General features: G+C 39.3%; 1 protein-coding gene across 3 annotated transcripts in view; it reads right to left on the bottom strand.

The window, feature by feature from the left end:
- The window catches only part of ARHGAP6 (Rho GTPase activating protein 6), a 566036-nt gene that overhangs the window by 82926 nt on the left and 458403 nt on the right, over positions 1-24707 (bottom strand). For all 3 annotated transcript variants that reach the window (XM_083174326.1, XM_083174328.1, XM_083174329.1), the window contains exon 2: positions 14130-14289. In XM_083174326.1, coding sequence (XP_083030452.1) covers positions 14130-14289 — 160 coding nt within the window. The remainder of the gene's footprint in view (positions 1-14129; positions 14290-24707) is intronic.

The raw sequence follows: 24707 nt of genomic DNA, 5'->3' as shown, positions 1-24707 counted from the left end.
TCACTGCAGCAGACAGCAAGGTAAAGGCGCGCTCGCCGGGTCCCCACCTTTAGTGTCCTGCGCTGTACTTCCCACATCTGATGCTCTGCCCGCTTCCAGCTGGAGGCTGTGGGCCACTTGAAATGACAGCACGGGCCGCATTTGGCCCCCGGGCCTGACTTTGGACATGCCTGACCTAAACTATAACTTAAAACATTTAGACAGTGTTGTCTGTGTAACTGTAAATATGCTGCTGTATCAGCGACTCTTCAACTTGTCGTCTGCATAGTGATACTGCTGCCAATCTCCTGTTTAACAACATAATGATGGTTGATAAAGCACATGTATTCCTGCCTCTAAGATGACAGATCCGCCAATCAGTTGATCTGACAATTGGAAAGTGCATACAATTGTTATCCCGATGTGCATGATGTCACAACTAGGGTGGCCATTTAGGTGTGATATCAGTCACTGGTGACATCTGCAGCAAGTGTACGAGCAGACAGAAGATACTGTATCTGCTGCATTGCCCCAATGATATATCGGCCAGTGTATATCTAAATTTAGGCACAGAGTGCAGTGGTGTATAACTCGAAATTTGGCAACCCCCCATGGTATCTGCACATTGCCCTGTGAGATGGCTGACATTTTGGGAGTGAGATTTTCAATAGGGACAGGAACAACGGGACCACTTAGAAGTATCTGCAGGTTTAAGTAGGGTTGTAGCAATAGTCCTGCAGACAAACAATACCTCCAAGCTACTGGCAGTGTGGTACAGTACTGTACCAGGTTACAGTGAATGACATTTCACAGTATCAAGCTCAATCATACAACAGTTTCCAAGTTATTAAACAATTCTTGAATTTGCTTATATATAATAGACATTATTAATATTTACAGTACATAGACTATTTCTGGGAAGTACTAACTAAGTCACAAGTATTTATACACAACTACATAAGGTCACTGTGCTCTTATTCGCCCATATGCAGACACTTGCCATACTGTGAGGTCGTCACACTTGGATCCCACAGGTGCGGCTATATATACATTTTTTTAAAATCTCCTGTAGCCCTTGATTAGGGTTTTAATCAATGAGTACACCTCTTTCTAATTTTGAATATCCACAATACCTACTAGTGAAGTGGAAGTGGGCGGTATGTGTGTCCTTATATTAGGAAGTAGCAGAGGAGCAGTGTGTGGTCAAGAATCACTTCCCTCTGTGTCTGGCCACTGGCTGTGTAAGGTCTGAGGTTCCTGCTAACGCCTGTAGGATTAATGCCTCTGCTTCCTCCACCCATGCCAGCACAGGGCAGATGACTGCTAATGTCTGAGGCAGCGCAAGTAGCTTCCAGTGGATTGCTGGTTGGACAAAAGCACATGGAGACGTGGATGACACTGCAGACTGTACCTGAAGCGACACAACGTGGTTCATCTTCAAGGCATCGGGAGATTACTTCCTCTTCTTCCACCATTACCAATATTATTTTGAAGTACCCCCAAGGGTACAAGTACCCCAGATTGGGAACCACTGGTTTATGACACAAACGCCAATATTTAGAACAAGGAAAACTTTTGCTTGTAACACAAGTCAGACATGCTACTGTCCAGGACTAAACATTTAAAGAAAGATTAGAAATCAGCTTTAACTGGAACACACTACAAAATATGGTACCTGTGTAGTTACACTGCGGCACTAGGATCGCATCGCATGCTATTTGCGAGCGATGCGATGCGATCAGGGGTGCATATCTGTAGCTCTATATGTGTGGGTTAATTTTTAATTAACCTCTGTTACTGTGATCATAGCTTTCTCATGCACCCTAGATAAGCTCATTCATCTGAAACCTGTGTCAGCTGCCCCTTTAATACAAATCAGGTGTGTTAGGTGACTGCCTCATCTTTAAAATCTTAAGGTAGTTGGCAGGTGAGCTTTAAACTAAGAAAAAAAACGACATGTTCATTTTAGCTATGTGTAAGTAGTTGCCAGGTTCTTGAGAGACCAGTTGTTAGTGTAGGACTTGCAGTGAAATGGGGTCACTTGGTGACTGGCTGCCAGCTTAAATGTACTGATCAATTCATGAACTAAAACCCCATTATTTTTTTGATTATTTGTATGTTAAGGTGAGTTAGTTTATTATGGTGAGTGTTGGGCCCCCTGTATATGTATTTACTAGAGTGTATGGTCACAGGCTACTGCACCCCAACCTGGGAAGTGTGGGTGCTGTTTGCACCTCATTCTTAGGAATGGCGAGTGTGGTGGTACATCTGTATCTCATATATATATATATATATATATATATATATATATATATATATATATATATATATATATATATATATATATATATATATATATATATATATATATATATAGTAACGATCTTCAAATGAATGAAAACAGGAGGCGGCACTCAAATCAAACGTGGTAAACTTGTATTAAATCATAGTGGTGAAAACAATGTCAGATTGCATGGTCGACAGTTTCGGAGCTAAACGCCCCTTCCTCAAGACCACTGACACATCAACTTAATCAACAGCAAACAAAAGATAAAGTGCACTTTATCTTTTGTTTGCTGTTGATTAAGTTGATGTTTCAGTGGTCTTAAGGAATGGGCGTTTAGCTCCGAAACTGTCGACCATGCAATCTGACATTGTTTTCACCACTATGATTTAATACAAGTTTACCACGTTTGATTTGAGTGCCGCCTCCTGTTTTCATTCATTTGAAGATCGTTACTATATACTTATTTTGTGGAAGGCACCTCGCTTTTTACTCTGCTGGATGCTCTAAGTGCCGGTCCTCACGACATATATATATATATATATATATATATATATATATACACATACATACATACATACATATATATATATATATATATATATATATATATATATATATACACACATACATACACATATATATATATATATATATACACATATATACATACACACACACACACACACAAACATACTGTACACATACTTTTTTATTTGCATTTATTTTATAAACATACATTAATTTTCTAAATAGTAATTTGTTTAGCCTAATGCTTCACATTCTGTTTGGTTGGTATCGTATATCATACCAGATTATACTATGTAAAAGATTAATAAGCAAATTGTTCTTTAAATACAAATTCATGAAAATGTACACAGCATCTAGTTATGTGGCCATTTTTAGAAACAACCTTAAATGTGTTTGCCTGCAAAGTAATTATATATATCTCACTTAAATGAATAAACAGGTCAACTCCTGCCTGTACAAAAAACATTGCCGTACTAAGCTGTCTAAGCAAAGCTTGGACTCATTTGTACGGGATTTGCAAAATCTATAAATAAGCACAAAGCAGCAAAAGTAGGTTCAACTAAGACAGACATTATATCTCTGCTTATTTCTGAATTACATCCTAAGGTGCACAGAACAGTCCCTATAGCATACTACCTAGATTACACAGCATTATATCAAAGAATTATACCTGTAACAAGCAGCATAGCAGAACACCAATATATTTACGTATAGTACATAAACCAGTTAAGTAATGGAAACAAAAAATTAACATATACAGACGACTTAGCCTTGCCTGTACAAAAGAATACAATATGTATTAAAATATAAATCATGCTTTGTTTGTATACTGTATAGGTTCAAAGCTTATGGGGGTCCTAAACCAATACTGTTTCAATCTGCATGCTGAGATTGAAGGACCTCCTTCACACCACTTCCGTGGAAATGTACTATTTTTGCCACAGCGAAGAGATGGATCACACAACAAGTTGTAAGTACTTTCCAAGTTTAAAGAACATTTTCCTGGAAAGTCACTTAAGCTTGCCAGAATGTGTACAGGTCTACATACTTTATTTATGGAGTTGTGTCAAAGTCTACCAGTTTTATGACTTGGGCAAAATAAAAATTGCATGAATAAAATAACGCAGCAAAGTCAAACAAGCAGGTTCATTTCTTAACTGCTATCATTCGTGGAGACGATCAAAAGTATTAGTGTAGGCTTATAAACGGAACATAGAGTATAAGAACTATCTAACAGGGCACAGTAAATTGAAAAGCACACAACTCTGACACAGTTCTGATGCAATATACTGTCGTTTTCAGTAAGATTAGGAATATAATCAATGTGTATTCATTTATACACAGTTGTGCATTTGAAAAGAATATGACATTGAAACAATTAAATTTATTGTAACTCAAGTGTTGCTACTTTTATTGGTAGATATTCAATGTGACAATTTAGTAATTACTAATTTCTTATATTTCAATAGTACAACTGTATTTAATTTATATATATATATATATATATATATATATATATATATATATATATATATATATATATATGTATATGTATATACTTATTTATTTATCATGAAGACATCAAGGCTGATGAAGACAATTAAGTAGTTTTTATTTTGTTTTGGGCTATATTTTTTCACAGTATATACTGTATTTTTATTAACTGCATTTTTTTGTTAGATTTCATTTTCAACATTGAGTTAAGGTTATTTTTAAGGTGTACAGCTTAAGATAAATGCTTATGTAGGCTGCCTACTATTTGTTTTTTGTAGATTATTAAAAGTATGCTCACACTGAATGTGACTTTTATAAACTTATATAAAATGCTTTCCAATGCTTTTGTTTTTTTTTGTTTTTTTCAGGAAAAACTATTGTTTCTTAAAGTTGGATGTGTTCAATTAATTCTGTGGCTCGGTTACTAGTGAATATAAGTGTGTGTAAAACATTTGTGAACCATGGAAGAGCTGCATTACCACAATCAGAATACCACCATTAAAATCAGTAAATCACACAATGAACTATGTTTGAAATGTAATTGGAAAAATGTTTTAAAAGAGCTACATAAAGTCTTTTGTGTAGATGACTATATAAGCAGTTATTTACACTTTAAAATGTTAAAAGCCCATGGCATCAATTAGGAGAATTTGCTCTGGGGAGTATAAACACAGAAATGCCAAGTTTATTTTAATACAGTGGAGAAGCCGAGATCTGCATATGAAACGGACAGTTTAGAGGGGTTGAATCAGGTACAGCTGTAGACTTTAAGCTACAAGTAAAGACACATGACCAGGCTTTAATGCCTTAGCACCAATACATAGTTTAGCAAATATTTTAATTGTAGAGCTATCAATAGGTTTTGTCTGGTTATAGACTAACAAGAATTATTGAAACATTCTGTGAGTGTATGTGCCTATACTATTACAGTAGTAATTACCTATTATGTAAATTGTAATCTATTATCCTCTGGATGCGCTCTCCACGCTTCGGGGTGACGTGGAGAGTGGTGCCGTTTTAGGTGTTTTACCATATGAACTACTGAGATCTCATCTCATCTTATCTGATCTCATCTCATCTCATCTCATCTCATTTCATCTCATTTCATCTCATCTGCGATGCGATTTCACTCAGGGTGCAGTGAATAAATTAACTAAATTAACTAAATTAACTACTGAGATCGCATCGCACACATCACAAGGCACAAAAAGCCATGTGATGCGATGTGCAATGCGATTTCACTATACAGAATAGCCCACTAAGCAAATAGATTAAAACAAGTACCAAAGATTTCATCAAAAATGCAAAAAAAAAAATAGTTTGATCTACCACTTCAAACACCTAAAACATCTTCAGTTTTAAAATGTTCTGCCTAATGCGGAATTCAAATATCAAATTATGATACTTTGATTTTGTATGTATTTAAATTGGAATGAAACTGGAACTAATAGTACCTGGGATGTCATCACAACTCTGGCTTTGATAATACAATTTTTAAAATAGATATACCACCATAGATAATTCCCAGAGAATTATTCAAATGTCCTCAATAGCCAGCACTATGAGGGATTTTTTTAAACTTGATCGGAGGCAAGAGGGAAAAAAAGTCCCTGATAGGCGGTTATGAAAATGGGTAAACTTTATTTAAGTTTAAAAAAAAAAAAATGGGCGTTAGTGGGATAGTCTGAAAAACAAAATTGTGGTAAAGTACTTATTTTCCCCCTATAAATAAAAGAGTTAGAATTAACTATTTCAATTTGGTATTAGAATATAACCGAAGACAGAATATCATCCTCCATTACAACATCTTTGCAACAAAATGCAAAGATGCATACAAGAAAATCCCAGACAAGAAAAGGACTGCCCTAAGGTAGTCCGAGGGCGCTGTCAATGGGTGTGTGTCAAAAAGAAAGCTGCTACTTAAAGGGACTGAGTGGGTCCCTTAAAAAAGAGAAATATAAAAAGAAAGGAAGTAGCGCTTTACCAATGAGTTGTAATCAATGTAAAAAACATTTAATATGCATACAATAATAAAAACATTTCGGTACTTATGTATTATCTGGGCTCCCATGTTAAATGCACCCCATTTTTTCATACCCCTACTATCCAACTACGCATGGAGTTGATTATATATAGTGTGGCGAGCGCAGCGAGCCACCGTGCCCGAAGCGTGGCGAGCGCAGCGAGCCCCGCGAGGGGACACGGTCTCATAAGAAAAATGGGAGCCCAGATATTACATAAGTACCAAAATTTCATGTACATAAACATATGAATAATAAAAATGGGGAATAAAACTCTCTCAAGGGCCCACTGTATGTGCCACTATATAATGGGATCCGTTCCTATTAATGCCGTCTGGATGAAAAAGTCCCAAAGGGAATGATGTAGTTCTTTGAACTGGGGGTATAAATGGCTGTCCACTGGATTCAATAACCACAATAGGAGATTGGTATAATTACCGCTGAGTGTCCCTTGGGAGACTTGTATCCGTGAAGGACTGCTGTTTCAAGCTGTGTTCTCCATTTGAAGGAAAAAGGTGGATGGTATATTTCTCCTGTGTGGGAATCACGATGGTGTGGAAAGCAGGTGGAAATGTCCTGAACATGCAATGGCTCCAAATGTGGAGGTGAAGACGGCTGGTTGGATCCTGATGAGCAACAGTGTAGCGATGGCAGTTGGGGGCCTTGAGAGTGAGCAGCTTCCAACACGTTTCACTGCCTCTAGGGGCAGCTTTTTCAAGGATATATCCTTGAAAAAGCTGCCCCTAGAGGCAGTGAAACGCGTTGGAAGCTGCTCACTCAAGGCCCCCAACTGCCATCGCTACACTGTTGCTCATCAGGATCCAACCAGCCGTCTTCACCTCCACATTTGGAGCCATTGCATGTTCAGGACATTTCCACCTGCTTTCCACACCATCGTGATTCCCACACAGGAGAAATAGACCATCCACCTTTTTCCTTCAAATGGAGAACACAGCTTGAAACAGCAGTCCTTCACGGATACAAGTCTCCCAAGGGACACTCAGCGGTAATTATACCAATCTCCTATTGTGGTTATTGAATCCAGTGGACAGCCATTTATACCCCCAGTTCAAAGAACTACATCATTCCCTTTGGGACTTTTTCATCCAGACGGCATTAATAGGAACGGATCCCATTATATAGTGGCACATACAGTGGGCCCTTGAGAGAGTTTTATTCCCCATTTTTATTATTCATATGTTTATGTACATGAAATTTTTTTATTATTGTATGCATATTAAATGTTTTTTTACATTGATTACAACTCATTGGTAAAGCGCTACTTCCTTTCTTTTTATATTTAAAGAAAATCCCAGACACTGAAAGGTTATTCTGGGTTACGAAGACTGCAAAATCAGTGTTTGCGATCATCACAAAGAGTTTAAAAAGCTATAAAAATATTTAGCTAGGATTTGTTAGAACATTACTGGTTTATACATGCTTTCTATACACAAACTTGCGTATGATGAGTGCTGAGCATAAAAAATAACACATGCAAGAGAATGGATTTTTGTGGCAAACTGAGTACATTAGTGTTTATGGAAACAATGTCCATTTGTCCTAGCACAGTATGTCTTCACTGTCAACCATAGGACAAAGGCAGAGTTAAAATCTTATTTCACTGTAAGGATAATTTCATGAGCTCAACTTCCGACACAAAAAAAGTAGTATTTTATATAAATTTATCATATGGAATAGATACTTCCTCCAATATAATAATACAGTACTTGTGTATTATCACGGCGCCCAAGTTTCTTACGTACGGCACCGTAGGAAATTTGCATTGCATGGGCTATTGTAACGGCCGTGCAATGCGATCTGATTTTCCTATGTCATTTATTCACTGCTCTCTTAGCCCCGGGGGATCGCATCGCACCTCCCGCATATATAGGGTGTACAATGCCATTACGTTACCTATACAATTATATGATTGTATGACAAACAATAAGGTTTTAGGAACCCCCCCACTATCCACGCCACCCCAAAGCATGGCGAGCGCGTCCTCCGACCTTTTTATATTCCACCACTATCCACGTCGGCGTGGAGTTGGCTTTGTATAGTGTGGAAGCGTGGTGAGCGCAGCAAGCCCCGCGAGGGGACACAGATTACTTTACATTACTTTACATGTATTCCGCATCCCGTCGCTCACCACGCTTCGGGCTCGGTGGCTCGTTGCACTTACCACACTATATAAAATAAACTCCACGCCAACGTGGACAGTAGTGGTATGAAAAGGTCGTAGGACGCGTTCCGCCATGCTTCGGGGAGGCGTGGATAGTGGGGGGGGGTGCCTAAAACATTATTGTATGTCATTATTGTATACCTAATGGCATTGTACACTGTATACATTATAAATAAAAGAGCACTGAATACATTACATAGGAAAATCGTATTGCATCACACGCCACTTACAATGGGCGATGCGAATATCCCACTAAGCAAATAGCTTAGTGGTCGCCGTGATAATACACAAGTACCAATAATACATCTGACCATATGGAAGAAACAGAGACTTCACTGGATAGGACAATGGGGTTTATTCAGTGTTGATCGAATTCATACGGTGACTGATTCTTTAACGGATTTATTTACAGTTACTTATATGGCGCAGCATATTCCACTGTGCTTTACAAATGGAAACCGTGATGAAACAAACTGGGTAGTTTTTTTTTTATTTTTTTTTACATTTTAAATAGTTGATTAAATATAGATTTATAAACCAATAGAATAAAAATGCATACGTTGAAAACTACGTGCAAGCAGGCTTAACAAGCTGTGCTAGACCAAATTTTATCCAAAAGGTTTGTCAACTAAAATGGTGCACTACACACCTGACCAACTTCCCTCCAACTTGTGATGTCACAGTAGTAGGTGAGCAGTGTCTGCGTAACCCCTGCATTTTTTACATAAATGAAAAATAAATGTTAAACAATAAAACAGATGCAGATGTATTGGTATATGTATCGGTAGATAAGTGACAAACGCCATAGTGTATCCTGATGGCTCACAGAAAATAGCTATATAGACAATCAATATGTTGACATCAAAAGTTTGGCATTAACAAAAGATCAATATGCACTAGGTCAACATTGACAAAAAGGTCGACACAAGCAAAATGTCAATATGGCAGTAGTTGACACATTGAAAGGATGACTTGAGTTTCTAAAAAAAAATTCCATTTCTTTGGCCAGAAGCATGGCAAATAAAGCGAGCTATAAGAGGGTAGTAACTACACTAATTCAGGGTCAACATGCAGAGGTATCAATATTGACACAAAAGACCTTAAAAACTCATGTCAACCTTTTTATGTGTCAACTTTTTCCATGTTGACCATTTGTAACTGTTGATGTCAACCGCGTGCATATCGACTATATGCATAGATATGGTCTGTGAGCTAATCCACATCCATGCCATAGATACAGTACAGCATAAGTCGCCACTTATATAATACATCCACACAAAATAAAACAGTTAACACAGAAAATCACTTGGCTCTGCAGTACAGTACCTGCAAATATGTCACCATTTTCCCCATTGCCACAATGTCATATAGAAACATATGAAGCCAATTTCTCTGGCTTTTTAGTTTTCTCACATTGAGGCAAACTTGGCACACTCTAATGCAGGGATGGGGAACCTTTGGCCCTCTAGCTGTTGCTGAACTACATATCCCAGCATGCCCTGCAACCGTTTTAGCATGGCCAAATAAAGAAAATGTAGCAGTGCATCCTGGGATGTGTAGTTCAATAACAGCTGGAGGGCCGAATCTTCCCCATCCCTGCTCTAATGGTTTGCCAAGCCTCTAAAGCAAGCTGGCCACACCCCTAACCATGGCCCACTACCATTGCAATCTCTATGTGGGCCCTTCATGGTCCAGTCTGACACTGTCCATGGCCAAGCAGCCACGAATAAGCCTCAAATCACCATACACAATGCCAAAACAGCTAGTTTAGAGCACACCGTAAGTGTACTCTGGAGCAGTGGAAATTCTCTAGAATGACAATTCAAGCTTTAACATCTGGTAGTTGGATGATTAAGCAGGAGTTTAGTTGATGCCAGTAGAATGCTTCTTACTGCCAACTGTAAGGTTTTGTAGCTTACAGATAAATCTTAAAATATAGCAACCATTACATATAGCAAACAATTATATTCAAAAGAACGGTGTGCTTCCAAATTTGTAGAGATAGTTTGGAAAGTCCTTTCCAGTTTAAATATATATATATAATTATATATATTTATACATATATAATTGCAGCCTAAAAATTATCTATTGGGGGGGGGGGGGGGGGGGGGGCATAAATACAAAGAATCTATCATAAATTCATGGAACTAGGTGTTTATGCTGCCAAGATTGCAGAAAAATCTAATCATGCATTTTTGCTCATTGGATGGACCCAGGGGATTAATTAGCTTGTGGTAAATAATCATAGTGAAATGAATCCCCTCTTTATTATCAGAATGGAGACTGTTATAACAATAAAGGGGAGCCACTAACGCAGGGCTGGGCAACACCGGCCCTCTAGATGTTGATGAACTACACATCCCAGGATGCTTTGCATTAGTTTTGCTATGTGGCCATGCTGAAACTGATGCAAGGCTTGCTGGGATGTGTAGTTCATCAACATCTGGAGGGCCGGTGTTGCCCAGCCCTGCACTATCCTATTATTGCCCATGATTCTGGAATGAGATGTTCAACTAGCAAATAAGGATTGTGCTGTTTGGATGTCAAAATATGGTGTTTACCATCCAAAACAGTTAGATCCTTTAATAAAAACAAGTCATGGTTCAGCAGTCAGCGAAGGAAGCTGTGCCGGGCCAAGAAGGAGGCCTACAGTGGTGGAGATAGGGCACAGTAAAAAGAGGCCAGGAACACCCTGACATGTGAAATCAGGCTGGCAGAAAAGTGCTACGCTAGCATGCTGACAAACAACTTCTCAGCCAACGACCCTGTGGCAGTCTGGAAAAACATGCAAGCTGTTACCAGCTACAAGAAAGCCCAAAGCCTGACTCCAATGCTCCAGGAACTGGCTGAGTAGCTGAACAAGTTTTAATGCAGCTTTGAAAAAGGAGCCCAGTGTCTCAACCTCCCCCTCCCCTCGACCATAGTAAGGCGACTCCACCGCCACACCACCCTGACCGACAATCTGAGGTCTTGCAGGTGGACCAGGGGGAGGTGGAAGCTTTGTTCAAAAGGGTCAGACTTAGGAAGGCTAAGGGTCATGATGGAGTGTCGCCATCTACCATTAAGACTGGTGCAATGCAGCTTGCACCCATCTTCACTGTGATCTTTAACACCTCACTGGAAATGAGTAGGGTCACCACCTGCTTCAAGTGCTCAGTTATTATTCCGGTTCCCAAGAAGTCGGCCACTTGCACTAACATCAGTGGTCATGAAGGCATTCTAAAGACTGGTACTGAACCATCTGAGGGAAGTGACCAACACCCATATTGACCCCCTGCAGTTTGCCTACCAAGCCAACAGAAGCATTGAGGATGTAGTTAACCTAGGGCTGCTCTATATCCTGAAACACTTGGATCATCCAAGCACCTACGAAAGGGTTCTATTCATCGACTTCAGCTTGGCATTTAACACAATTGCCCCCGCTATCCTACAGCCCAAATTTTTCTCCTTAGGAGTTCCAGAATCTACCTGCTCCTGGACTGTGGACTTCCAGATGGCACAGAAGCAGATGGTTAAAGCAGGAGCCTTCACAACCGCCATATGCACGATCAGCACTGGTGCCCCCAAGGGATGCGTCCTCTCCCCCCTGCTCTTCTCCCTCTACACTAATGACTGCACCTCGAGTGAGACCAGTCAGTAAAAATCATAAAATATGCTGATGACACCACAATCATCGGCCTAACCAAGGTGGCGGATGAGTCTGCATACAGACGGGAAGTGGACAGGCTTTCACAGTGGTGCAGCAGAAACAACCTGTAAATTTCTGGCAACCTCAGATGGTAGCCCAACATAACCTCCATTGTCAAAAAAAAGGCTGAAAAAAAATCTACATTCCGCAGGAGCTGTGAATCTTGATACATATGCAGAGACAGCAAGCCATGTTAACGCAATTCACGGAGTGGTCATCCACATATGTCCTCAGGTAACTCTCCCAGAAATTACAAAGTTAGCAAGTATGCCTTACAGTAGTTACCAATAATTTTAGTCAGATTCCAAGCAGATATGTGTGAATGGGTTCTAAAAGCTGAAAGCAACCACTTAATGGCTGACCTTATTCAACCATTCGGATATGCTGAGACTTGTTCACTTTAACAGATATCAAACAAATTATGACCAGAAATGATCATTCAAAGCAGCTTAACCAACACAGAAATTCTCTGTTATACTTACCAGAAGACTGTTTTTCTACAAAGCCCCAGGGACTACAGCATATCTTGGGAAGCTAAGGAGCATTTCATCTGACCTCATGTCTGTTGCTCTAGAACTTTAAATTTTTTTTATTTCAAAACATAAAAATAGCTTCTATTTTATACTGACTGTCTACCGCATCACTACAAAGACGTATTACTGTACTTACACAGACATTTTTCAAAGTGTCTTTATGTACGATCACAGCATATAACTTAAAGTGGATCTGGCATTTGTACAGAACAGCACATTAAATGGATAGCCACAGATAATATATAGACATAAACAAATGTTGAATTTATTGTGCAGTATGCTTCTGTCTTCACGTTGTCAAGTGCCGCTATGCAGTTAGTCATACATACTCATCAACGGGGAAAATCCCATGGAGCTTTCTAACAGTGCTCTAGTCTGACATTTTATAATATATATATATATATATATATATATATATATATATATATATATATATATATATATATATATATATATATATATATATATATATATATATATATATATACACATATATACACACACACACACATATATATATATATATATATATATATATATATACACACACACACACACACACACACACATATATATATGTACATACATACATACATACATACATACATACATACATACATACACAGTAAAACCGCACTCGCCATTCTTATGAATAGGGTTCAAGTGGCACTCGCCATTCCCAGGTTGGGGTGCAGTGGCCTGTGACCACATGCTCTAATAAATACAAATACAGGGGGCTCAACACTCTACAACACTCAGAATAAACAAACTCACCTTAATATACAAATAATCAAATAATGGGGTTTTAGTTCATGAATTGATCAATGCATTTAAGCTTGCAGCCCATCACCAAGGGACGCAAGTCCTGCACTAACAACTGTTTTCTTAAGAATCTGACAACTGCTGGCACATCATAGCTAAAGTTTTTCAGGTTTAGAGCTCACCTGCCAACTACCTTATGGCTTTTAAAGGTGAGACAATCACCAACACAACTCCTCAATTAGTATTAAAGGGGCAGCTGTCACAGGTTTCAGATAAATGAGCCTATCTGGGGTGCATGAGAAAGCTACAGCATGATCAAAGTAACAAAAGGTTCATTAAAAATGAACTCCCATATATAAATAAAGAGTACCAACGCACTTGCCATTCCTACAAATGTGTTGGGAGAATCAAATCTTCAAGATACATTTATTGATTCGCTATCATCTATCATAGTGCTTAAATCAATTTAGTCCACCAGATAACAGGCAGCAGACGAGCATGTGTGGAATGCAGCCTTTCATTAGTGTTCCCGATTGTAAAATTGAATAATAACTAAAATAGTCTAATGCTGAACTAATAAGGATTTCCGCGATAACGGAACACAAATCTTGTGCATTTGTAATAACCATGAAAAAGCTGAAAATTATGTCCTTACCTTTGGGAATAGTGATCTGGCAACTTAAGTCAAAATCTTGCTGTAGACGGTAAAATGCCACTTCCTGCAGCCGTGCACGCTCCAGTTCAGATACACTTTGTATGGGAACCGATTTCAGACGGACACTACGCCCAGACATGCTGTTCCATGTAAAGTCACCCTGATTGGAAAAAAAATAAGAACACATTAACATTTTATACTGTACAAAAACATAACTTGTCGGTACATTAGAGGGATTAAAACAATAGTAACATGTTAGAAGCTGTTGAAATGTCACAGCACCTTCTATTTATTTCTGCTCATAATTTGTGAACTTCGTTTTCATAACAATAAAAGTGGTTTAAATAAAAGATTCCAGAACATGCAAGTTTGAAGATTAAGTGGGATATTCAATCCCAGGTCGGTACATCATGACAGTCGTGACCCTGCCCAGTTCTCGGCCCACTCGACAGCAAATCAGCAGGCGGGATTCAATATCTTGCATGCCAAGTGTCGAAAAGGGGGCGTGGCTGTGAGAACTGCCTGTGGATCACTGAGATCCAGCCATGAGGTCGACAATCCACATACGTTCTCGGCAAAACAAGCCCAACTGCTTTAAAAGTCAGGCTCGTTTTACTGAGATGCCTCCGCAATGCTGTTGGGAAAGACCGCATTGAATAGGCAACCACAACTATTTCCCCCTTTCGGAAATAACAGCGGGGGATTGAATACCCCCCAAAAAATATTGTATTAATGAAATGTAGACTTATTTTGCATAAATAACCATGACAACAACAGTCTATATTGAACTAAGGTGTGAATCATGAGGTTGACAGTGCTAAGGTTGACCGCAAAAAGTTGAAATGCGCAATCTAAAGTTCAACATGGAAAACTTTAACATGCAAATAAGTCATCAAGAGTTTCACACAATTTGTGAGATTTAATATCGGATACCTGACCACGTGGCAATGTATGAAAATGTACACAAAAAAATGTTAGTATGTTTATTCATCGACCATACCTACAGATGGAGCCTTCTTCATCTAGCCTTCTCTGGATAGCCATGGTGAGCCATGGCTCACCAAGGCCTATTGTTCTCAGCTGTAATACAATACATAGAACAATACAGTAGGGGAATAGCAGTAGGGGACAGATCTTGCTCACTTAATCCTATTAAAGGGCTAGATGAGGATGGCTCTATCTGTGTGTTGAACTTTTGCATGTCGACTATATGGCACCAACCTATTAACTGTGAACCTATAGGGGAGTACACATGGTGCAATTGTGGCAATCGATTTTGACTATATACTGTATATAGTATAGTAAGTTAGTAAACAAAACAAAAAATTGCAGATGCGCGATCAATATCTCGAATAGAAATAGAATATGCGGCACAGTCTATTTTGACAATATCCTAATGAGGGCCATACTGTACAAAAAGCTGAATGTAAAAAAGTACTGAACAGTAGCATACATATCTAGGATACTTGAGTACACCAAATTATTTAACCTAAAATAGATTGGTCTCTCAGCATCATACATGCAGACAAAGTTTGTTTTAAAAATACACTTGAAACCTTAATATAAGCAGTGAATCTAGACATTTGTGTTTAGATAAAGCATGATATCTTGCCAAAAAACTGTACTGAGATGAGACCCATATTCCATGAAAAACATTACGCACAAGGACAAAAGATTCTAGAAAAACAGGCTCCTATGCATGCATATATATATATATATATATATATACACATATATATATATATATATATATATATATATTTATTAAATCTACAGTAAGGTATACATTTCCTATGGTTAGTGGAAGAATAACATTCTTGAACTTAACCATGTTTTCATATTATAGGACATTACGAAAATCTGTGAGTCAGACATTCTCCATGGTAAGTTACAATGCATAATATATTATATGAAAAAATTGTAGTGGAGGGCATGCAGTTAACATGTTAGGATGCCAGAAGTCAAAATACAGATGCCAGAATCCCTACTTGCGGGCAGAAGATCCGTGCAAGGATCTGACACCATTGGAGATGGTAATGCCAGAATCCTGAGTGTCGGCATGCAGATTGTATGTCCTGTATTCGTTAGGCTAGAAGGGGGGTTAGGGTTGGCTGTGGGGAGAAAGTTACTCTGCATCAAGGGATGGTTAGGCATTTTATGGGGGAGTCAGGATGTGAGGTGGGAGATTTAGGTTTCGAACCAGAACGTTTATGGTTAGGCACTAACGGTGAGGGTTAGGATGAAGAGGGGGTAGGGATAGGCTGTAGGAAGTAAGGATTAGGAGGGGGAAGGGAGAAGGTAAGCATACTGTACATCCATATGTATTCCATAGTTGGGCCATGGGAGCATGCATTTGTTAGTGGTCTATTTATCACTGGCACATATCGATATTTATTGCTAAACCAGGCATTATCAATGCCCCTTTCTGGCGAGGACATTATTGAGAGTGGTCTTCAAGAGGTTTATAAGTTAAAAAGCTAATATTGAAATAAAAAGGGTACTTATATGTAAGTTGGGTGCCCACTATACTTAATACCCCCACTTATCCATGTCGGCATGGAGTTGATTTTATATAGTGTGGCGAGCGCAGCGAGCCCGAAGCGCGGCAAGCGTAGCGAGCTTAGCAGGCGCCCAACTAACATATAAGTACCATAGAAAGTGTTCATTGAATGGTAAATTTGTATTCACGATACAACTAAATGTTTTTATCAACTGTTAGAATGTCAACATTCATCATGTAGACGTGAGACTGTTGTCAACGGTCATACCACTTGACAAATAACATGTCAGCATGTTGACACGGATCATGTCAATGCTGATGAAATGTCAACATGTTTCATTGTTTGTGGCTTTAGTCGAAGGTTGGGGTGAATATCACAAAACAGTGGTTGTAGCCGTCCAAACTTTTATCCTTAGCCATTGCGGATATCTACATACTGTAGTGAATATGTCAAAATTATCATTGTGACCATCATCATGCCATTTGATTTTCAAGTAGTTTACAATGTATCTGTACATACTCTTTAAACATAACATGTATGCAATAATAATTACTATTGCAGTAATGACAAGGACATATGCTTAGAGTGGCATCATTTGGACATGTTTTATGCCATCTTTAAACTAGTGTCTAAGTGCGCCAAAGGCCCACTTTAACTAAAGCGCTAGAGTAACGTTAGAACTAGCTGCAGTGGCACGTTAATCAATATTTGCTCATGCTGAAATGTAAAGTATGTGGATAGTTTGCACAAAATATTTAATTTGATTTACAATGCTAGTATTTATAGCAGGCATGTCCAACCTGCGGCCCTCCAGCTGTTGTGAAACTACACATCCCAGCATGCCTTGCAATAGTTTTAGCATTCCCTAATAGCAATACTATGGCAAGGCATGCTGGGATGTGTAGTTTCACAACATCTGGAGGGCCGCAGGTTGGACATGCCTGATTTATAGCGACAGGGCTAGAAATGATTCTGTAATTATTTGAATTTACTTTTATCATTAGTGCATGTATCTACACACAACTAAATGCCATAGTAGCAAATATTAAAATAATGTAATCTTTCCCAATTATCTAATCTGTAATCTTTGCCATCTTTAACATGCATACTAGTATAACGTATAGATCTACCAACAGTTCATTAGTTCTAGACCACCTGTGGATCTGTAGAATGTCTCGTTTAGGATTGAATACAGAATATTTTAAATATGTGATTTAGTTTAAAGACTACTCCTGTGCACCAGTTAGGTGGTCTAAACAATGTGGACTTTTCGTAGCTTTTGAGGACCGGTTTAGCAACCCTTGGCCTAAAAACTATTATCTTCATTTAAATGCATCTCAAAACCACTAAACATGGGCCACTAGCATTGCATTAACCAGGTGGCCCCTTTATTATACAGTCTGTACAGTTGATTAAATTGGGTAAATGTAATGGACTGTGAGAGGCAGTTTCAAGATATGGATGATTTAGCTGCTAGATTTAAATTACCAATTGATTGGTCTTGCCTTTAAAATAGTGCCACATGGAGGCTAAATCATGCAGCTGCCTGTTGCATAGACCACACTGACATACTGCCAGACACAGCCGTATTATAAACCTGATCACAGGCTCATGGCCCTTTCAGACCGCACTTTTTACCCGGTATTTTGCAGTTTTTTTTACAGTTTCAAAACGGTAATATGTGCAGTCTGAAAGGTGCAGAGTGAATTTACCGGTTCTATAAAACTGGTATTTCTAAACGGTAATAAAGCAGTGTTTTACCCGTTTCAGAACCTTTTTTTTTTTCATTCACTGTTTTCTATGGGTTTAAACAGGTTCAATGTTGTGAAGGGACAAAAATGGCATTGAAATACCGTTAAAAGATATGCGGTGTGTGAGAGGGGTTTTAGCTGTCTGACACGTTTTAAAAACGTTTAAAAATACCAGGTCCATGCTGTTTTTGCGGTGTGAAAGCAGCATCAGACAGCATTTCATGTGATGACACTGGGCGGTGAGGGGATGGGAGAGTTCTCGAATGTGTCGCTCAGTTAAAATTCAGAGGGTTCCAAATAATCACTTAATACATCATGTACCACTGGAGTGTATGTGCCAATGTAGTCACAAAGTAAACATAATTATAATTCAGTATAGCAGGCTTAAGGAAAACGGCTAAACATAACCTGCTCTGATAATAATAATAATAATAATAATAATAATAATAATCACATTAACATATAAGAATTAAAGTGTTGCTTTAACTTGAAAAAAAATGTGTTATAGAAGAAGTAATTGAAGCAGTCTTTCATTTGCATGAGTGTGTACAGTATTCAAACCTACGAAATAGCATTAATCAATAAGAAACTTTTGTGTTATTTATTATTTGGAAGGCTATTCTACTTATAATGACACTAAACACATCATTTTGTGACACATTGGGCAGTTAGGATTATTACCACACATGAATGGTCACATTATTTTTTTTGTTAATAAAAAAAATCCTATTAAAAGGAAATTAGTTTAAGAGTTATGACTCATGCATTTTGGTCACTGTACAGTGGATAGATTAGATACAGTACATAATTGCAGCAGTGCTAATGATACTGACATTTCTGCGCAAATATGATAGAAAGGAGACTTCATATTTTCAGGGAGGAATTCAAAATGAACTTCACCATGACAACATAAAATTTAGCTTATGAATCATCAGTAATTAAAACAATATTAGAAAATAGAGCCTCAAGCTAACTGTTGATTGATATAACTATTTAAACTAGAGTTCTGATTGCCAACATCTGTTGAATTAGTGTTCCCAGATGTGATGTGTTCATGTGCTAATGTGTGGTGCAGATGTGTAGACACCAAGCTGCCAATTATTTTTTGGGCAAACCCAGAGAGCCAAGGCTAATTGGAACACCAGTAGGTACTATGGAACCCCATATGTTTGTGACGGACTTCACCTATAAATGTACCATGGCTCCTATGCTGTTATCTCCTGGAAACTGCTAACTATCAAAAGATTGGTCAGTCTGGGCGAGTCAGTATAGAGTCAAAGTCAGTAACTCAGTACAAGTTCCAAAAGAATAACCAAAGTCACATTTAGGGCAAAGTCACATTTAGTCCAACACAGCCACGAAAAGCCATGCTGATACACTGGAATACAGAGTTATATGATTATGCAATCCATAACGGTGAACAGTGTATTGTCAGATTAGACCCATATCCTAATATACGGGTTGCAACAGCCTCCAAGTATCTATAGGACCTATCAATAGAACAATCCTCTAAGTCTGTCTCAGTGCCTACATGTATATGCATATTGAGAACTGGGCATACATCTACCCTCCAATCCACTGCTATAGCGGACACACTCTGCTATGCCACCGCTACCTACCCAGCAACCCGCCATGCCCTCTGCTCTGAGTTCCTCACTATGCTCACTGCTGTTCTGTACTGCCTCCTTCCTGTGTTTGCATGCTTACTCCTTCCTGGTGGGTCCTCTCAGCCTATTATCTGTCTCTGATACTAGTCAGCAAATAAGGGGTAAGCTTGCAACCATAGGAAAGAAGTACCAGGGCAGGACAGAGCAGCAGCCAGAAAACACAGCAGAGTGGGTGGAGGGGCAGAGTAGCTGGCAGACCGAAGTCACCCAGCATGATTTGTGTTACTTTATGCCAATAATCATTTCCAAAGCCTGTGGTACTTTTAATTCCATTTCAATTTGAAAAAAATATATATAATTTTCAGAACAATTTATCATTGTTTAACTGCCTGGACAGTGTATTGAAAAAGTAAAATATTAAGGCTCTTAACCTTTACTTGCCATGCTAATACCAGTGGCAACAGTTTACACTGTTACACTCCACCCCAACAGGACTGGAATGAACACTGAGAGCCAAAGGAGGAATTGAAACTAAATGTATTCATACCTCTTCACACTCTGGAACCTCTATTCAAAGGATGGAAGCTTGGCGTAAAGTTGGAGAAACTGGGCAATCAGAATGTCCCTATACTGTACACTGTATGGAGATCACATTGTGCATCAATGTTTAAATACGGTAACTGCTGGATATGTATAGGTCATGTCTCATTCATTAACAACTTCATTAATTGCTGCAAACATTCATATTGCATTAAACCGTTTCCACGTGATTATGTTAAATAGGCTCCTACATTATATCACTAAATACCCCTGTAACAAATATATAAACCGTACCAAGGAGAGTAGGCACAGGCAACCAGTAGTATACTCTTTATATTGTTGGCTTTTTCACTTTGTATCTGGATATTTTAATTGGAAAGTACCCACAACAAAATATTCTCAGTGCTAAAGTAACTAATTAGTCGAATAGGTCAATTTATGAGTCTCCATAATCTGTTTTAATTACTCTCATCTAATTAAACAAACCAGTCATCTATCAAAGCCTACTAATTGTGGCTTATTTTCCAAGTGATCTTTCAAACTGCCAAAGACTTCAGTGCAGCTCCTTTGTATGGTCCAATCATTCTATGAAAAGACAAAAAAATATTCAGTCTTATCTCTCCCTTTTTATTACTAATGGCCTCATTTGCCAATTGGAAGCAGATGAAAACCGGATCCACATTACTGAATTTGTTCTAGCAGTGCAGTGTGTGTAGAATACCATAATACTGACATCACAGAACTGATTAAAAGCAGGCCTATGGTTCTGCATTCACTGCTTAGCACAAGGCAAAAGGATTGTATTATCTTACCAGTCACAAATGTATAGATTTTGGCCTTAATTTGTGTTGTTTTCTGTAGCAATAGCCATTATCCATAATTTTAAATTAAAAATCAAATAAATATAGTGCTTCACCACATCAATGCTGACAGCACAGTCCCATAACCCGGTAACACTGAAGTCTATCATTGATTTTTTTCTGATTGATTACCTGAAATATAGGAATATGTACAGAACCTAAAATTCCAACATACATACATAATTAAACTGAAATTGACATGTCTATGACCTTCTATTAGCACACAGAGTAACCCTTACTTAGGTGTATTTATTCACCATTACCTGAATATTTTACATCCTGGAAATCTGCCCCAAAATGTTATATAACTAGTTTCTAAATAAATGGTTTCTTTTTAGTCACACACACACACACACACTCACACAGAATGTCAAAAGGAGGGAGCAGCTCAAAATGAATTTATTGCCTTAAGGAAATCGCAAATAATCATACAGTTATAACCATGTTACAATCTTGCCAATGTATTTTACCTATACAAAAAGCTAACCAAGTAAAGAGAGACCGATCAACGCAATATAATAAAAAAGGTGTACTAAGAGTTTGTTGAATATAGTCCAGCTATTCTGTTATTGTTCAAAGCATTATATGTAAACAAGTATGCAATATATAGATTGATGTATAGCGCTGAAAAGGTTCTCCACACGAGAGGTTGTTATATAGTCACCATATATTCAATAATCCAATTAGAAATTAAATCCAGATAGGAGCAATTGAAGATGATATGATCCTCCAAATATTTAATGAGAGAAAGTGCAAATAGTGCATAACGTTTTAAAACAACAATTTTTAATTCAGATGTGCACTTACAATTTCAAGGAGGTTTAAAAGAATATAAACAAAGCCCAGGGTACAGCAGGATACAAGTGTCCAATGGATAAGGCAGTCCAGCTCCGGAACTGGTGGCTCCGTCCAAAAGTACCCAAAGATTACTGGGGTCCAACTGGGTGAGAAATAACAGGTGGTAAGGCATGCCAAACGCGTTTCGGATCCGAAGCTACTGAAGAAGCATCTTCTGGATCCGAAACGCATTTGGTGTGCCTTGCCACCTGTAATTTCTCAACCGGTGATGACAACCTCTTGTGTGGAGAACCTTTTCAGCGCTATACATCAATCTATATATTGCATACTTGTTTCATTACTGAGGTGGCTTTAGAATAACAGCTATAGATTGTAACGGTACTTGTGTAATATCTGGGCGCCTGATTTTTTCATTGTATTGCATCGCATGCAATATAGTGGCATACAATTCATGAGATGTGATTTTTCATTGTAAAGACCCGATTTTTAATTGTATAGTCACCCATGGGTGATTTCATACCCCCACTATCCAACTACGCATGGAGGTGATTTTATATAGTGTGGCGAGCGCAGCGAGCCACCGAGCCCGAAGTGTGGCGAGCGCAGCGAGCCCCGCGAGGGGACACAGAATACATGTAAAGTTATCCGCGTCCCCTTCCGGTGCTCGCTGCGCTCGCCTCACTATATAAAATAAACTCCATGCGTAGTTGGATAGTGGGGGTATGAAATCACCCATGGGTGACTATACAATTAAAAATCGGGTCTTTACAATGAAAAATCTCATCGCATGCATTAAGTAGTGCCATGAGATTAAAAAATCGGGCGCACAGATAATACACAAGTACCATTGTAACTACCTGCTTTAAAGTCTTGTATGCGCACATTATCACTTTCTTTCCACTGGTCATTATATGTAAACATGACACTTGATGCTTCAATAAAAATATTTAAGAAAAAAAAAATGACAGAGAAAGAATCAAGCGTTGCATTTTGGATGGGGTACAGCCTGCCATTTAACGCACACATAACGGCATTAATAACACAGGTATGCATGAAGGTGTATGTATGATGATCAAACTTCCTACTGGGGAAGGTGGGTGCAGGGGGAGAGGGTAAGTATATTCTAACTATCGGAATGCTGCTGTCTGTCTTCTGACTGCCGGCATCCCAAATGCCAGCCATCGGTATGTATTTCATTATAGTAACCAGCGATATTCAATTAATCAATAGTAAAGCGATTTCTATGGAATTATATTATAGTATTAAGGCCCATACACACTTGACGATTTTCAGCTGAAAATCGCCTAGTGTGTATGGGCCAGAGATCCCCGACTAGCGATGATGCGCGCTCCCGCATCATCGCTAGCGAGGTGGGAAGTCTGCTGGTTTTACCAGCACATCTAGCGATGATGGCTGGTTTTTTAGCCATCATCGCTAAATGTGTACGGCAGCCGGGCTGAAAGATCACAGACTTTCAGCCCAGCTGACCGGCAGCTCCCTCCCCCTGCTTATACTCACCCCTCCTCGCTCCCACGCTGTCCGGTCACAGGCTGCAGATATGCACGCAGCGCAGCTTCCTCTCCCCCTCCTCCCGGCTACACAGCAGCACGTCGGAGCGCCCCTTCCCCAGCCCACTGGCCGCATCCTCCCTGCTCCAGAGAGTGTGTATAGTTTACACACGCAGCCGCTGACCACCAATGTTAAAGGCAGTAATATATACATTGCTGGCACATGCCAGCAATGTATATATTTCTGCCACCACATGCCACCAATGATATTTATAATGCAGTAATATATACATTGCTGGCACACAGGGCCGGCAACAGAATTCTTGGGGCCCCATACACTGATATCTCTGCGGGCCCCCACCCCCTATGCTGGAACACATACTGGCAGTGCCCTGTGCCCATTACTGGATTGCTGCGGAGCATGGAGGGAGGAAAACTGCCTGGGAAATTTCTGGGAGCAGCCCTATTTCTGAAGCCTGCGCTCTATCACACTGACGCTCTACCTCACCCTGCGGTCTATCACACTGACATAATCCCTCACCCTGTGGCCTGGGTTCTATCACACTGAAATAATCCCTCACCCTGCGGCCTGGGTTCTATCACACTGACATAATCCCTCAACCTGCGGCCTGCGTTCTGTCACACTGGCGCAATACCTCACCCTGCGGTCTATCACACTGACATAATCCCTCACCCTGCGGCCTGCATTCTATCACACTGACATAATCCCTCACCCTGCGGCCTGCGTTCTGTCACACTGGCGCAATACCTCACCCTGTGGTATATCACACTGACATAATCCCTCACCCTGCGGCCTGCGTTCTGTCACACTGGCGCAATACCTCACCCTGCATTCTATCACACTGACCTAATCCCTCACCCTGCGGCCTGGGTTCTATCAGACTGACATAATCCCTCAACCTGCGGCCTGCGTTCTATCACACTGACATAATCCCTCACCCTGTGGCCTGCGTTCTGTCACACTGGCGCAATATCTCACCCTGCGGTCTATC

The sequence above is a fragment of the Crinia signifera genome, chromosome 2 (genome assembly GCF_055691185.1).
Source record: "Crinia signifera chromosome 2, ASM5569118v1, whole genome shotgun sequence".
Lineage (NCBI taxonomy): Eukaryota > Metazoa > Chordata > Amphibia > Anura > Myobatrachidae > Crinia > Crinia signifera.
This window is presented reverse-complemented; position numbering and strand designations above follow the sequence as displayed.